This window comes from Bos indicus x Bos taurus, chromosome 29 (assembly GCF_003369695.1).
Source record: "Bos indicus x Bos taurus breed Angus x Brahman F1 hybrid chromosome 29, Bos_hybrid_MaternalHap_v2.0, whole genome shotgun sequence".
Taxonomy (NCBI): Eukaryota; Metazoa; Chordata; class Mammalia; order Artiodactyla; family Bovidae; genus Bos; species Bos indicus x Bos taurus.
This window is the reverse complement of record NC_040104.1, coordinates 8,163,947-8,177,842: the sequence shown is the minus strand read 5'-3', so window position 1 is coordinate 8,177,842 and position 13,896 is coordinate 8,163,947. Positions and strand designations below refer to the sequence as shown.

Sequence of the window (13,896 nt, the reverse complement as noted above, 5' to 3'; positions counted from 1 at the left end):
CCGCCCCCCTTTTGAGGGGATGCACCTGCCGCGGCTGGGGCGAAGGCACTGTGATTGCGCAGCTGCTGTGCCGCCCAGAGCTAAAAATATTTCCCAGCAGAGAGGGGAGTAAGGCGGCTCCCCAGGAGAATCAATTTATTGGGGAGTGGGTGCGGTTGGTCAAATCCATAGACGGGAGGGCCTGGGGAGCCCGAGGACAGTGTGGGAGCAGTGTCCTTCGTCACGCTGAACACTGGGAGCTTGAGGATGATGGGAAATGGGGGTTCCAAGGAGAGGGTTAGAGATCTAACTCCAGTACCCCACCCTCTGGACGAGGAGCTGGAGCTGGCCCAAGGGACTGCAGACAGACTCAGGGGCAGGTTTAGGTCTGGTCTAGAGGCTCAGATCTTCTCATCCGGGGCCGGCATGCGCTGGCGGGTCGGCTCCACGCCCCAGATCTCCCTGGCGTACTGGGCAATGGTGCGGTCACTGGAGAACTTGCCAGATGTAGCTATGTTCCGGATCACCATCCGCGTCCACTCTCTCGGGTTCTAGAGGCCACAAGGAAGCTCTGGGTTTGCTCTGCGAGTGGGATCCCCACCTTCCACCTCATTCTAACCAGGGCCGCCAAAGCCCTGCCAACCCCTGGCCCAGGACCCCTCACCTTGTACAAGGCACTGACTCTTTCCTGGCATTTAACGTACTCTTCATAATCCGCAAAGACTTTAAACCTGGAGGGGAATGGAGAAGTGGGAAAGTCTCCTGGGGTTGAGGGCCAAGCCCATCCTGTCCTATTGGATTCCTGAGGACCTAGACAGTGATGCTGCTTCCAAAGGAATGTGGCCGCAACTGCCCTGAAGCCATGTCCAGCCTCTCCACTGCTCCTGAGCCCTATTCAGCCCTGCAACCCCACGTACGCGGGTCCCTGGCCCGCCAGCTCACCGGTCATGGTGCATGAGCATGTTGACAATGTCCTTGAATAGGTCAGGCTGTTTGGGGGAGAAGAAGCCACTGCTCAGCTGGTCAATGACGTGCCGAAGCTCAGGAATCCGGTCATAATACTCCTGGGCATTGTACCTGTGGGGGAAGAGCCATAGTCAGCACCCTGGAAAGGGGTTCCTGGCTCCTCCTCCAGCAAATATCCAGAAAGGTCCAAGCCCCAGGGTGAAAACTCAGGTCCAGCCTGCTACTGTCCTCTCTACAGCTGCTGCACTTGCTCCGGAAGTCCTTCCACTCTTCTTCCCACACACCATCACTGTCACCCAACAGGTCTGTTTCCTCCATAAATGGCTTTTCTTCCCCACCATCCTAAGTCCATCCTTGGCCTCACTTTCAGGCTCCAGGAGGAGCCAACAGGTACATCCTGAGAAACATCCTTAAACTCAAACTCTCCAGCCATGTTCATCACTGTCCTGGCACCAATTTTCCTCCCCTAGGGTAGGAACTACTTCCTACCCAATGACTTCCTGGGGTAACACAATCACTTCCCGAGCCACCCAGGTTCAAATCTCTCCAGATCAGTTTCATCTCCTTCCTTCCCCTCTTCCAACCAGAAACCATGGCCTCCTCCTCAACAGTGTCCCTAACCCCCATCCCCAGCACTGGCCTGCTGTAGGGGACTCCCCCTGCCATCTGGTGCCAGCCCCACACCGGTCCTCCAACTGGACATTCCTCCCTCCAGTCAAGCCTCCATCCTGCAGCCAAAGGTGTCTGTTTGGAGTCTAGTTCTGAACATGTTGTACTTCACTCAAAACATTTCACATTTCCCTCCTATCCAAAGGACCAAGTCTGAATTTCTAGTCAAGCCCCACAGGAGAAATTCCTCTCAATATTTAGTGCCTGCTCTTGTAAGCTGAGTGTAAACTGGTACCAACTTTCTTGGAAATGATTTGACAATGTGTATGAGGGGCTTTAAGAATGCATACTTTTTTGACTCAGAAATATCCCCTTCTAATAATTATCTTGGGCTTCCCCAGTGACTCAGCAGTTAAGAATCTGTGTGCAACGAGGGAGACAAAGGAGACAAGGGTTTGATCTTTGAGTCGGGAAGATCCCCTAGAGAAGGGCATGGCAACTCACTCCAGTATTCTTGCCTAGAGCATTCCTTAGAGAGGAACCTGGCAGGCTACAGTCTATAAGGTCACAAAGAGTCGGATGTGACTGAAGCGACTTAGCACATAGCAAGCATAATAATTATCTTTAGGAAATAATTAGAGATGTGGACATCAGTGTAAAAGATTGGTCATCAAAGGGACATTTATACTAACAAACGAGGAAAATCAACCTTCACGTCCAACTATATGGAATTAGTTAAATAAGTATGGCATTTCCATAGGATGGAATGCTATACAAACATTTAAAATATTTGAAAGACTATTTAATGACATAGAAAATGCTTCAGCAATGTTAAGATAACAGGATTCAATATTGTATATATATTATTTCCAACTTTTAAAAACTACACAGGGACTTCCCTGGTGACACAGTGGTTGACTCCATGCTCCCAATGCAGGGGACACTGGTTCTACCCCTGGTCAGGGAACTAAGATCCCACATGAAGCACAGTGCAGCCAAAAAATTAATTAAAATTTTAAAAAACTACATATATATACACACACATATAAATACGTGAAGAAAAAGAGAACTGTGGCTTTAAATCTGGGGGATGAGATTATGAAAGACAGTTTTCTTCTCTGTAGCTTTGTATTTTTCCAATTAAAGAGCATGGACTGCTTCTATGCTAAGAAAAGAATCAAATTTTAAAATAAAATGTTAAAAATGTAATGCCAGGAAGATTGTCTCTGAAGATCTGCATTTCTGACCACAAACCCAGGTATAACTTAACTACCATACTCATGTTTCCCTTTTTGCCATGGCTGCCAGGGAGCTGAGAATTTCATTTTACTCCCAATTCCAGAAATGATATTATTTCTTTGAGTTGATATTATTTTCTCTTCCTTTTCCTTCAGCTCTGTGTTACTTCTGTCTCTGCTCATTTCATTCAACTTATTTGTTATGCTACCTCAAAAGTTTTCTAGACTTCTGATGGCCATAAGTAAGACCTTGTGCAGGGACTTCCCTGGTGGTCCAGAGGTTAAGAATCCACCCTGCAATGGTGGGGACATGGGTTTGATCCCTGGTTGGGGAATTAAGATCTCACAAGCCTCTGAGCAACCAAGCCCTTGAAACACAACTAGAGAGTCTAGAGAGTTTGTGCACTACAACAAAAGATCCCACATGACATGATGCAACCAAGATCCCACACGCTGCAACTAAGACCCAAGGCAGCCAAATAAATTTTAAAAAATGACCTTGCGCATCCTGGACCAGCCTTTCCAGTGGTGCCTCTTGCTCCCAGCTTTACCCTCCAGCAGTCCCACCTTGGGGCTTCCTGCCCATGGACTAAGAACTCTGCAGCCCTTACCCTTTCTGGTCAAGCCTTTCCACGTCCTCCACCCGCATGCCAAAGATGAAGAAGTTCTCCTCTCCCGCCTCTTCCGCCATCTCCACGTTGGCCCCGTCCATGGTGCCAATGGTCAGAGCCCCGTTGAGCATGAACTTCATGTTGCCAGTGCCTGAGGCTTCAGTGCCCGCAGTAGAGATCTGCTCGGAGAGGTCAGCAGCCGGGATCACTGCGGGGTGGCAGCAGGGGACACACTCAGCTCCAGGAAGAGCCCGCATGTCAGCTAGAGGCTCTGAAGTTAGTCTGGTCCCAGGCCTGGCCAGATTCAGAGTCCCCTTCCTCCAGCCCTCCAGTCTTCACCAACTGTCTCCTTCTCACTGACCCCTCTCCACCTCTTGTTGATTCTTGAACATCTGGGATCTAACCTGGACTCCTTCCACCCCCCAGCTCCACTGTGTGATTTGAAGGGCACTACTGAGGCCCCTCTCCCCTGTAATTTCATCCCATCTTGCGTGACATTCCACCACTAAGGGAACATCCTCATGATTTGAGTATTGTCCTCTCCAGATTCTTCTTTAAAGTACCAGTACCCCAGGAAGAGGAGATTAATATCTCTTCCAGGGACTGAACTCATCAGAGCTTCCCTAGGGTCCCCACTGGAGGCACCCTACCTTTCTCGGCCAGCGAGACTCGGTAGTTCTCCAGGAAGATCACACGAAGGCGGTCTCCCACCACCGGGTCGTGGTTGACCACATCCCCAATGGCTGTGATGAGTTTGATGATCATCTTGGCCATATGGTACCCAGGGGCAGCCTGTGGGGGCACACTTTGGGGTCAGCTCCACAGCCTGGCCTCCTACCCCCATCCTGCAACCCAACCAAGCTGACCTCAACCTGGATATCAAAGGACCACAGCCATGATCCGGGCTCAGCCTCTCACCTTCCCTCCAATCATCACAGTCCGAGGCACAAAAAACTTATTGGGTTCCTTCTTGATACCTATGGAGAAACAGAGGGATCCAGTGAATGGGCCAGGTTTTCCCTCTGGGCTGTAGCACCTGATGGCATCCAGTCAGCCAGGACTGGGCTGGGCAATAACAGGCCTGACTTGGGCTGGCTTGGTGACCTCATATCTGTCATGTCCCCCCTCTCTGAGCCTTGGTTTGCCCATCTGGGAAGTGGGGATAATTCCATGTCCCAAGAGTTTCCCTGAGTACAAAGGAGATGTTGATGGAGAAGTATGCAGTATGCTGGGAGGTACACAGAGGCAGGAACAGGAGCCAGAGGGAAGCCTGCCACTCACGGTTGTACAGCGTGATGACATGGAGGCAGTTGAGGAGCTGGCGTTTATATTCGTGAATCCGCTTCACCTGGATATCGAAGAGTGAGTTGGGGTTGATGTGGACTTTGTATTCCTTCTCCAGGTATGCAGAAAACTTTAACTTGTTTTCCTGAAGGCAGGAGAGGGAGAAGAGCTCACCAATAGGCCTCAGCCTCAGGAAATCCTACATTCTCATTTCCTTCCCAGGAAGGTGAGGATAGAAGGCCACCTTGCCACCTTCATCCACTCCTGCATCAGGGCAGACATTGCTAAGCAACGTCAGCACTCTTTCAGTGAGGTCAGATGATGCCTTCCCACCATGGACTGATTCCAGGCAACTTCTACCAATGGCCTGAGGTTGCAGCAGAGATGAGCTCCATGGGCCATTCCTGACAAGGACGTCCGGCCCTTCCAGCACTCTCCACTCTGGCCCCAGCACAGGTGTCTGTCCCAGTTTGCAGCACTGCTCCTCACCTGCTTCACTTTGGCCACATCCCGGATAAAGGATTCATCATCCACATAGGACAGCAGTTTGCGCAGCTGATCCAGGTCTGCGATGTATTCCTCTCCGATGCGCTGTAGGGAGATGGCGCTCAGTTAGGCCCCTGGCCCTCCCCTGTCCTCCTTCACAAAGGGGTCCTTTTCCAGGTCAAATAAGCAGAGTCCACTGCCAACAGCGCCTTCTCCTGCAGCCTCCCAGCTAGGGGGCAGGGCACGTACGCACTTCTCTCCTCCCTTCCTGACCTTGAGCTCGGATGGCTGACGCCCATCTGACCCCCACAGGCCCTCGTCCTGGCCTTTTCCTCTCACAGGCAGTGACTTCGAGGGCCTGCAATCTCTGCTCCTTTCTGGTCGTACTTAAGATGTGACCTGCTGATAACCCTCCATCAGGCTGTGAACTTCCTCGGGTTGACCTTCACAGCCAGGGCCTCCATTAGCTCACATAAAAGGTGGTTCCCCTCCTCCAGACACATGCAAGGCTGGGGAACGCAGTGCAGAATGGATTTCAGCCCTCAGCTGGGGGCCCTCCAGGGAAACACACACACAGCTGCACCTGGCTGCGCCTTGCAGTGACTGTGCTGACCGCTACTGGCCATCCACGACTTCTCACCTCAGCAATGATCTCTGCCAGCCCAGGGTTACACATCACCAACCAGCGCCGAGGGGTGATCCCATTGGTCTTATTCTGGAACTTATGAGGCTCCAGCTCGTAGAAGTCCTTGAAGCTACAGGATAGGGTCAGAAGATCATCAATCACCCCTGTGGAATGAGGGTCTTCTCCCTGGGGCCCCTACTCTGATTTCTTGATGAAAGGGTCCTGGAGGTGAAGGGGAGGGGGTGCTGTGTGTAAGAGGGGACATCCCAGAACGGGACTGGACTGGATAGCAAGCCTTTGACCCTCGTAAGAGCCGTGCTACCTGTGGAAGGAGCCAGCAGAGGGCGGCTCTGAGTGACCAGTACCAGGCAGTGGGCGGGGCCCAGCGGGAGGGGCGGAGTCTGGGGAGCGGGTCTCACATGGTCTTCTTGAGGATCTCCGAGTGGATGCGAGCCACGCCATTGACGGCATGAGACCCGGCGATGCACAGGTGTGCCATATTGATGCGCTTCACCGCGCCCTCCTCCACCAGCGACATGCGCCGCAGTCGGTCTACATCCCCTGGGAACGCGGCTGCCACCCGCTGTGCCGGGAGAGACCAGAGCTAGGACGAGGACCCAGAACACAGGTTCCCAGCCCCTACCCCCAGATCTTCGCCCATAGCCTTCCCCAGGCCCTCCACGTCCCCACCCTCCACCCCAGGCCTTCTCCACTCACGTTAAGGAAGCGCTGGTTGATTTCATAGATGATCTGGAGGTGCCGCGGCAGCAGGGTCTCTATGAGGTGCACAGGCCAGCGCTCCAGGGCCTCGGGCAGCACCGTGTGGTTGGTGTAGGCACAAGTCTTCACAGTCACTTCCCATGCCTGACAGGTGGGGTGGGGAGGCAGGACCCCCGGGGCTTAAGCCAGATGGCTCTCCACACACACTGTGCAGCCAAGAGCCCCAGCCCTGCCACCGTCAGGCCAGGTTCTAGGACACCCGCCTCTGGGTCTCACACCCCTGTCTGTTCAGTGGGGGATCCACCTACATCTATCCCCTCCCCAGAGTGGGAAGGGAACCCTGAGATGGAGAGGGTGAGGCAGGAGTCGGGGAGGGGCCCGGAAGCCCACCTTTTCCCACTCCAGGCGCTCCTGGTCCACCAGAATCCTCATCAGCTCAGGGATGGCCAAGGAGGGGTGGGTGTCATTGAGCTGGATGGCCACCTAGAGAGGAGGGGTGTGGAGGACGGTTGGAGTCAATCTGGGCCCAAGGCTACAGTCACTGTCTTTTGCCCCTTCAGAGCACCCCCTGCCCAGGGCCCCTTGTGGTTCTAGGTGGAGGCCCTCAAGGGGGTAGTTGTGGAGCAGGAGGAAGAGGAGAGCGGATTATATTGAGGATCCTCAAGCAGATACCCCTCACACCCACCCCCAGCCTCCACTTCTTCATCTATTAAATGGGCGTTGCAAGCTCAGGCTGGAGGTGCGAGGGAAGGCACCACTCACCAGAGGTACAAAGACCGACCCTCCCTGGGGCCTGGTACCTTATCTGGGAAGGCATCGAAGTTGGTGCGCACGGGGTCGAGGCAGCCAAACTTGGAGGACTTGAAGCGGCGGATGATGTCCTGGAGCGTGGCAGCCACTACGAAGTACTCCTGCTTCAGCCGCAGCTCCTTCCCCTCAAAGAACTGGGGACAGTGCGAGATGGGGCGGAGTCAAGGTGGTGGGCGTGGTCTAACACTGCTGTGGGCGTGGCCAGGAGAGACTCCCACCCATCCCGAGATTCCTGAGACCTGAACTGCTCCACCTCAGGGACCCAAGAGTCTTTCTCCCACCAAGAAGCAGCAATGCAGTTGGGTCAGGAGGGAGGGCTACAAGGACCAGGAGTATTGTGGGTGTCTCCAGGGAAGAGCTCCTCCAAAGAGCCACCCCCCACCCCCAGATCCAAGCATCCTCACACTTAAAGAACTGGGGGGAAGTACAGGACACTCAGGGGCCAGCAAGATGCCCTGGGTGTGAGCAGGGCACCAGCAGGTGTCACTCCCCCTCCTGCCCTCTCCCACGCACACTGGCTTCCTGTCCCCAGCCCAGAGGGTAACATACGTTGTCGTTGGGGTACAGGACCCGTGAGATGTTCTCAGCCAGGTTGCGGTCCAGCACGGCCTGGATGTAGCCACCGACATTGACTAAAGAACAAAAGCGGGAACGGGGTCAGGCTTGGGCCGAGGGGCTCCGCAGCGGGAGGGGCTGCTGACTCCGGCGGAACTCACAGTCCTTGAGGTTGAAGTCGTTGGGGGCTTTGGCAGACCACAGGCGCATGGTGTTGACCACGTTGTTGCGGTAGCCAGGCACGGGTGTGTCGTAGGGCATGGCCAGCACCACCTGCGGGACACCCCACCTGCTGTTCAGAGGCGGGCCTCTGCTGCATCTCAGAGGCCCTGAGAGCTGGAGCTCCATGCTTTGTCCCTGCACTCCGCCAGCCAACTCCGGACCACAAGCAACCCCACCAACCTCTCTGGGCCTCGGCCATAAAAAGAGGACATCCCGGTGCCTCCCCACACCCCCACCGGCCCCCCTTGCTGGGCTGTTGTGAGGATTCCAGGAGGAGGCAGGGATGAGCTGAGACCAAGGTGGGCCTCTGTTGGTGGCCACTCTGCCATGGTGGAGATGCGCTGGCCACCTGGCCTAGGCATAATCTAGAGAACATTCTGGACTCCTGGAAGGACTGGGAGATCATGGGGCCTGGCTGAGGGGGTCATAGAGGTCAAGTCCATCCAAAGGTTAACCACAGGGCTCATTAGCAGTGACTAATGCTGGCCCCACCTCCCACAATTAGCAAACATCAATGTGCATGCACACTGAATGCTAAGTTGCTCATTTATGTCCAACTTTTTGCCACCCTATGGACTGTATCCTGCCAGGCTCCTCTGTCCATGCTGTGTCCAGGCAAGAATACTGGAGTGGGTTGCCATACCCTCCTCCAGGGGATCTTCCCAATGCAGGGATCGAACCCATTCTCCTGCATTGCAAGCAGTCTTTACTGCTAAGCCACCAAAGCCCACAAACATCAATAATTGCTGCAAATAACTGCCAGCTACCACGGAGAAAGGGGTGCACCCACACCTCCTTCCCCAGCATTAAGTAGCCTCTGACTGGAGCAGAGCAAATGCTGCAGCTCAGAGAGGGAAGGGACTGGCCCAAGAGCATACAGCTAGGAGGGCAGCCAGAGCCCTGCCAGACCTTAGCGTGGATGACAGCGGAACAAACTCTGGGTTCTGAAAGCCTCGAGGTTGCTGTGCAGCCATCTGGAGGCCGGTGAGCTGCAGCCACAGCAAAAGGACTGGTGGCGGAGCTGGGGTTTGGACACCTGGTTTAGCGGTAGGCTCCCACCAACCTGCTCTATGACCTTGAACATGTCAGTTGCCCTTCCCAGGCTTTAGTTTTCTCTCCTATCCCCCTTTTGGACTGTTGGTTTATTTCCCATCAAGCCCCCAGCTCAAATATGCAGGGGAGCCAAGACTCTGTGATTATTTTGGGTGGTGAGGAGCAGTGGTAGAGCAGGGCAGTGTCTCTCCTCCTCCCAGCTCTTCATGTGGTCTGGCTCCCCTGTAACCCTGTCTCCAGCCTCTCTGGGTTCCAGCTGTGTGACCTCAAGTAAGTCACTTAACTCCTCTGAGCTCAGTGGCCTCCGGTATAAAATAGCACTCGGCCCAGTAGCTTCCAGGCTCTTCCTTTGCTTCTCTCTGTTTCCTCCAGAACCTCCACTCCTCCTCCCCTCCGCCTCACTAGATCTTCCCCTGCTCCCTGGCTTCCCCCTCACCTGTGTGTCCACCCACTTGGCCCCCTGGCTGGTGTGTTCCACTCGGCCATAGAAGTGCACCGGCAGCGTGAACTCAGGACGGGCCTTCTCCCAGGGGTTGCCGTAGCGAAGCCAGTCATCAGCTTCCTCCATCTGAACCGCAGGCAGGTCAGGGGAGAAAGGAAGGCAGAGTCAGAGCCAGGCTCACACCACAGCAGATGGTGGGCATAGCAGGAGCCCGCAGCCCTGGTATGCCCTGTACAGGGAGGGTGTGAATGACCGGCTCTGCAGTAGGTGGGCCCCTAGTCTGGTGGAAGATCCAATGGGGCTCTGTGTGTGTATAAGAGTCTGAGACATTCTACAGCTGTGGACCTCCTGTCCCAGGAGCTGACAGCTGGCTAGGGGCTGGGGGAAAGGGCAAAGATGCTCTCCACCCAGGCTGCTGGGGCTGCTTCTGGATCTATGTGCAGATGAATGAACAAATAGCCATCTTCATCATAACCACAAGGTCAGGGCCCAAGGTCACTCACCTGCCAACCCCCAGAGATCTTCTGGTTAAAAATCCCAAACTCATAGCGGATCCCATAGCCATAGGCAGCCAGGCCCAGTGTTGCCATTGAGTCCAGAAAACAGGCTAGGGGTGTGCAGGGAGGTGGATATCAGAGACCCAACATAAAGGAACACTTCTGCCCAGTCCCCTGGCACCCCGCTCACTTACCCGCCAGCCGGCCCAGGCCCCCGTTGCCCAGCCCTGCATCCTCCTCGATTTCCTCCAGCTCCTCCATGTCTAGGCCCAGCTAGAGGTGGGAGGGTATAAGAGAAGTCAGGGCCAAGGGCCAGCAGGTCAGTCCCCCATCCTGAAGGCGTGCCCACGCCTGCACACCTGATAGGTGGCCTCGTCACAGGCATTCTCCAACGCCAGGTTCACCATGGTGTTCTGCAGCGTCCGGCCGATGTAGAATTCCAGAGACAGGTAGTAGATCCTCTGTCCGGAGAAACAGATGGGGGTGGGGGAGGGGAGGGAGGGTCAAGGCGGCCCCCTGACATTCAGCCAGGCCCAGCTGGGCCTGCACCTCTCACACCTGCTGCCCCACTCCTAGGCTCCAGTGGGTTCCAGCCCTGCCTCCAGTTTTCCTGCCTTCTCAGGCTTTGGGACCCTTAGAAGGTAAGATACTGGTCTCAGCATTTCTTCTGACTTTGGACAAATCACTTTTCTTCTCTGAGCCTCAGTTTCTTCATCTGAAAAATGGGGCCATAGCCACCTCAGGGGGCTGAGGTGCTTAGGAGAGGTGGGAACCCCTTCCTTCACACACATGCCTGCCAAGAGCCCATCAGGAAGTCAGGACACAGGGAAGCACCACCAAGAGCTCCTGAAAAGGGGAGGCCAGGCCCAGAGAGAGAAGTCATTGGCTCAAGGTCACACAATGACTCAGGGCTAGAGTCGGCCATCTCCCTTCCTCACAGTGCCCAGCTCCCCTTGGCCCTCAAGCCTCAGTCCCAAGAAGGGGGGCGGAGAGACTCCAGTATCCAGGATGCTGATGGTGCTCTGGCTCCTGGTTTCCTGGGTCCCCTCCCCGCCCCTCCCCCACCCCCTGCCCAGCAGTGTCAGGTTGCTGACATTTACCAGTGACCCCAACAGACACTTGATCTCACCACCCCAGCTGCGCCCCACCCGGCACACCAGCACACCACACACGCGTTCGGTAGAATGTCCTTCTACTCAGGATCCAACCCAGGCCGCGGGGTCTTCCTGCCCACCCCCAGCAGCCTCTCCATTCTCTGACTGAGCGCTGAGCCTTTGCAACCAGCCTACCTGACCCGAGGCCCCTGACCTGCCCCCAACTCCAGGTTTCTCCCCTGGGTGGTCCCAGCACCCATTGCACCTGGCACCCCCGGATCGTCCAACCTCAGGAACCCGGAGGCACCCTTTCTTTTGCTGCAGAAAGTCCTGACCCCAGGAAGGGCCCGTCATTCGGTCCAGATCTCCCAGCCCCCAGGGCAGGGCCCCCCAGCCCACTGCCCACCCGGGGTGCCCCAAGCAGCACCTTGGGGTCCTTCTCGTAGTAGTGCTGCTGCGTGCGGATCCAGCGGCCCACGAGGTGGTCTCGCACCGTGTAGGCCAGCGCGAAGTAGTAGTCTCGCGGGGTGGCCACATTGCGGTCCTTCACAAGGGTGAAGTGTAGGTGCCGGTTGAAGTTCTTCTTCAGCTCAGTCACATTCTCCACACCGGCCAGGCCACGCACGCTGATCTGCTTTCTCTTCTCCTGGTCTGTCAGGGGCCGGGACATGGCTGCGGGAGGGTGGGCCGGACTGACTGTGCAGACGGGTGGCCTGAGCGGTGCCTCCAGCCCAGGAGTGGAGATCCCCAGCCAGCTGGTGCTTTAAAGCCTGGCTCCGGGCAGCTTGCCCCACCCCTTCCCTCAATGGGAGGGTCTTGGCCCGGCTCCTCAGGGAGCTATTTTGGGGTGAGCGGAGGAGAGGAGGGGCAGGGCAGGGCCAGGGCCAGCCTGGCTCCTTCGCAGCCCTGCACTGACCCACTTCCTCCAGGCCTCGCGCACTGGCACTAGGGTCTGCTGTCTTCTGCCCCGGCGCCTGCCTTGTGCAGGGTCGCAGTCAGGATGCTGCAGGCAGAGTGCTGCCTTGAGAGGCCAGAAATTTGACTGGAGCGGCTGGGCTGTGACTTTGGCTGAGGCTGCCCTGAATTCGGGTTATGGATGAAGGATGGTGTCTGAATGTGGGCCCTCAATCAGGGCTCCTTGGAGAAGCCAAGGAGGCTGTCGAGGAGGACAGGTGTCAGGAGGCCAAGCCTGCAGCAGAGAAGCTTGGCTTCAGTTGACTTTCACACAACAGGCTACACACCGCGGGCGGGATGCTCTCCAGTCAAGCTTCTATGGTGGCCCTGCCCTTTGGTGGGGAGGACATACGTTGTGGCTGAAGGCCACCAGCGCAGAGCATCAGGGTGCCCTGCACAGAAAAGGTGAAGCTAGCGGAGGACACTGGGCATCTGAGAAAAGGGGGACCGGGACTCTCGGTTCCAGGAGAGGTGGTATGGGAGAGGTCGCCTGAGGCAGGGCCACTGCCCCCACCCCATCCCCCACCGAAGTCCAGCCACTCTGAGCTCCCCCTGTTGCTGTCCCTCAAGGAGCTCTGAAGTGACCTTTCAAGAGGGATGGTCAGATTACAGGCCAGCTTTGGCTAGGGGCCACCAGCCTGGAGTAGGGGCCCCTGGGAACTGTAGTCCTGTGGCCCAGAGGGGTAGAACTGAAGCAGTCCATACACACACAGACACACACACACACACACACGGACACACACAGACACAGGCACAAGACACACAGACACAGACAGACACACACACATACACAATGGTATCAAGTCTCCCGGTGCCGCAGGTGAGTGAAGGCCTCCTCCCATTCATTTCTCCCGCCTAGGGCCACGCGGTTCCTAAAGTTCCTTTAGGATGGACTGGTTTGATCTCCTTGCAGTCCAAGGGACTCTCAAGAATCTTCTCCAACACCACAGTTAAAAAGCAACAATTCTTCGGCGCTCAGCTTTCTTTATAGTTCAACTCTCACATCCATACATGACTACTGGAAAACCCATAGCTTTGGCTAGATGAACCTTTGTTGGCAAAGTAATGTCCCTGCTTTTTAATATGCTGTTTAGGTTGGTCACACGGAGAAGGCAATGGCAACCCACTCCAGTACTCTTGCCTGGAAAATCCCAAGGACGGAGGAGCCTGGTGGGCTGTCGTCTATGGGGTCGCAGAGTCGGACACGACTGAAGTGACTTAGCAGCAGCAGGTTGGTCATAGATTCTGCTTTGTTCCTGTTTTTTGGCTGCGCCAAGTCTTAGTTGCGGCCTGTGGGATCCAGTTCTCTGGCCAGGGGTGGCACCTGCCCCTGCACTAGGAGTGCAGAGTTGTAGCCACTGGACCACCAGAGAAGTCCCCTGCTTTGTTCTTTGAGCAAAAGGAGCCCAGGGCCTGGTGCTGTTTCAAAGGAGGCTGGGCCTCCTAGAGTGGTGGACCTGGGGAAGGAGCCTGGGTCTTCTGGTCTGAGGGCCAAGGAAGCACATCAGAGGGCTGGCCAGCTGCAGGATGCTACAGTCTGTTTCAAGGACGGCCCAGCTGTTTCTGAGAACTTTCTGAGCCCCAACAGATCCAGCCCTGGAAATACCAGCTTAATGTGGAGGCCAAACTCCTAGTCTTCCGAAAGCCAAGCCGTGCTCTGCCCCTGCTCCCAGACAGCATCTGGGCGGGTCTTCCCTAGAGTGTGCTTCAAAGAAAAAAAGACCAGGGAGAGGATGCCAAAACACAGCTAC

General features: G+C 55.8%; 1 protein-coding gene across 1 annotated transcript; it reads right to left on the bottom strand.

The window, feature by feature from the left end:
- Nucleotides 1–96: 96 nt before the first annotated feature.
- On the bottom strand, nucleotides 97–11,947 carry PYGM (glycogen phosphorylase, muscle associated). The gene is made up of 20 exons (XM_027531694.1): nucleotides 11,619–11,947; nucleotides 10,457–10,558; nucleotides 10,292–10,370; nucleotides 10,104–10,207; nucleotides 9,595–9,726; nucleotides 8,045–8,156; nucleotides 7,878–7,960; nucleotides 7,319–7,462; nucleotides 6,909–7,001; nucleotides 6,516–6,662; nucleotides 6,218–6,381; nucleotides 5,814–5,928; nucleotides 5,177–5,278; nucleotides 4,685–4,832; nucleotides 4,322–4,380; nucleotides 4,054–4,195; nucleotides 3,404–3,611; nucleotides 922–1,056; nucleotides 644–710; nucleotides 97–530 (listed from the first exon to the last, which is right to left on the bottom strand). Exons 1-20 carry the CDS (start codon nucleotides 11,859–11,861, stop codon nucleotides 381–383), a joined length of 2,529 nt encoding a protein of 842 aa, XP_027387495.1. The 5' UTR covers nucleotides 11,862–11,947; the 3' UTR covers nucleotides 97–380.
- Between the last annotated feature and the right edge of the window lie 1,949 nt (nucleotides 11,948–13,896).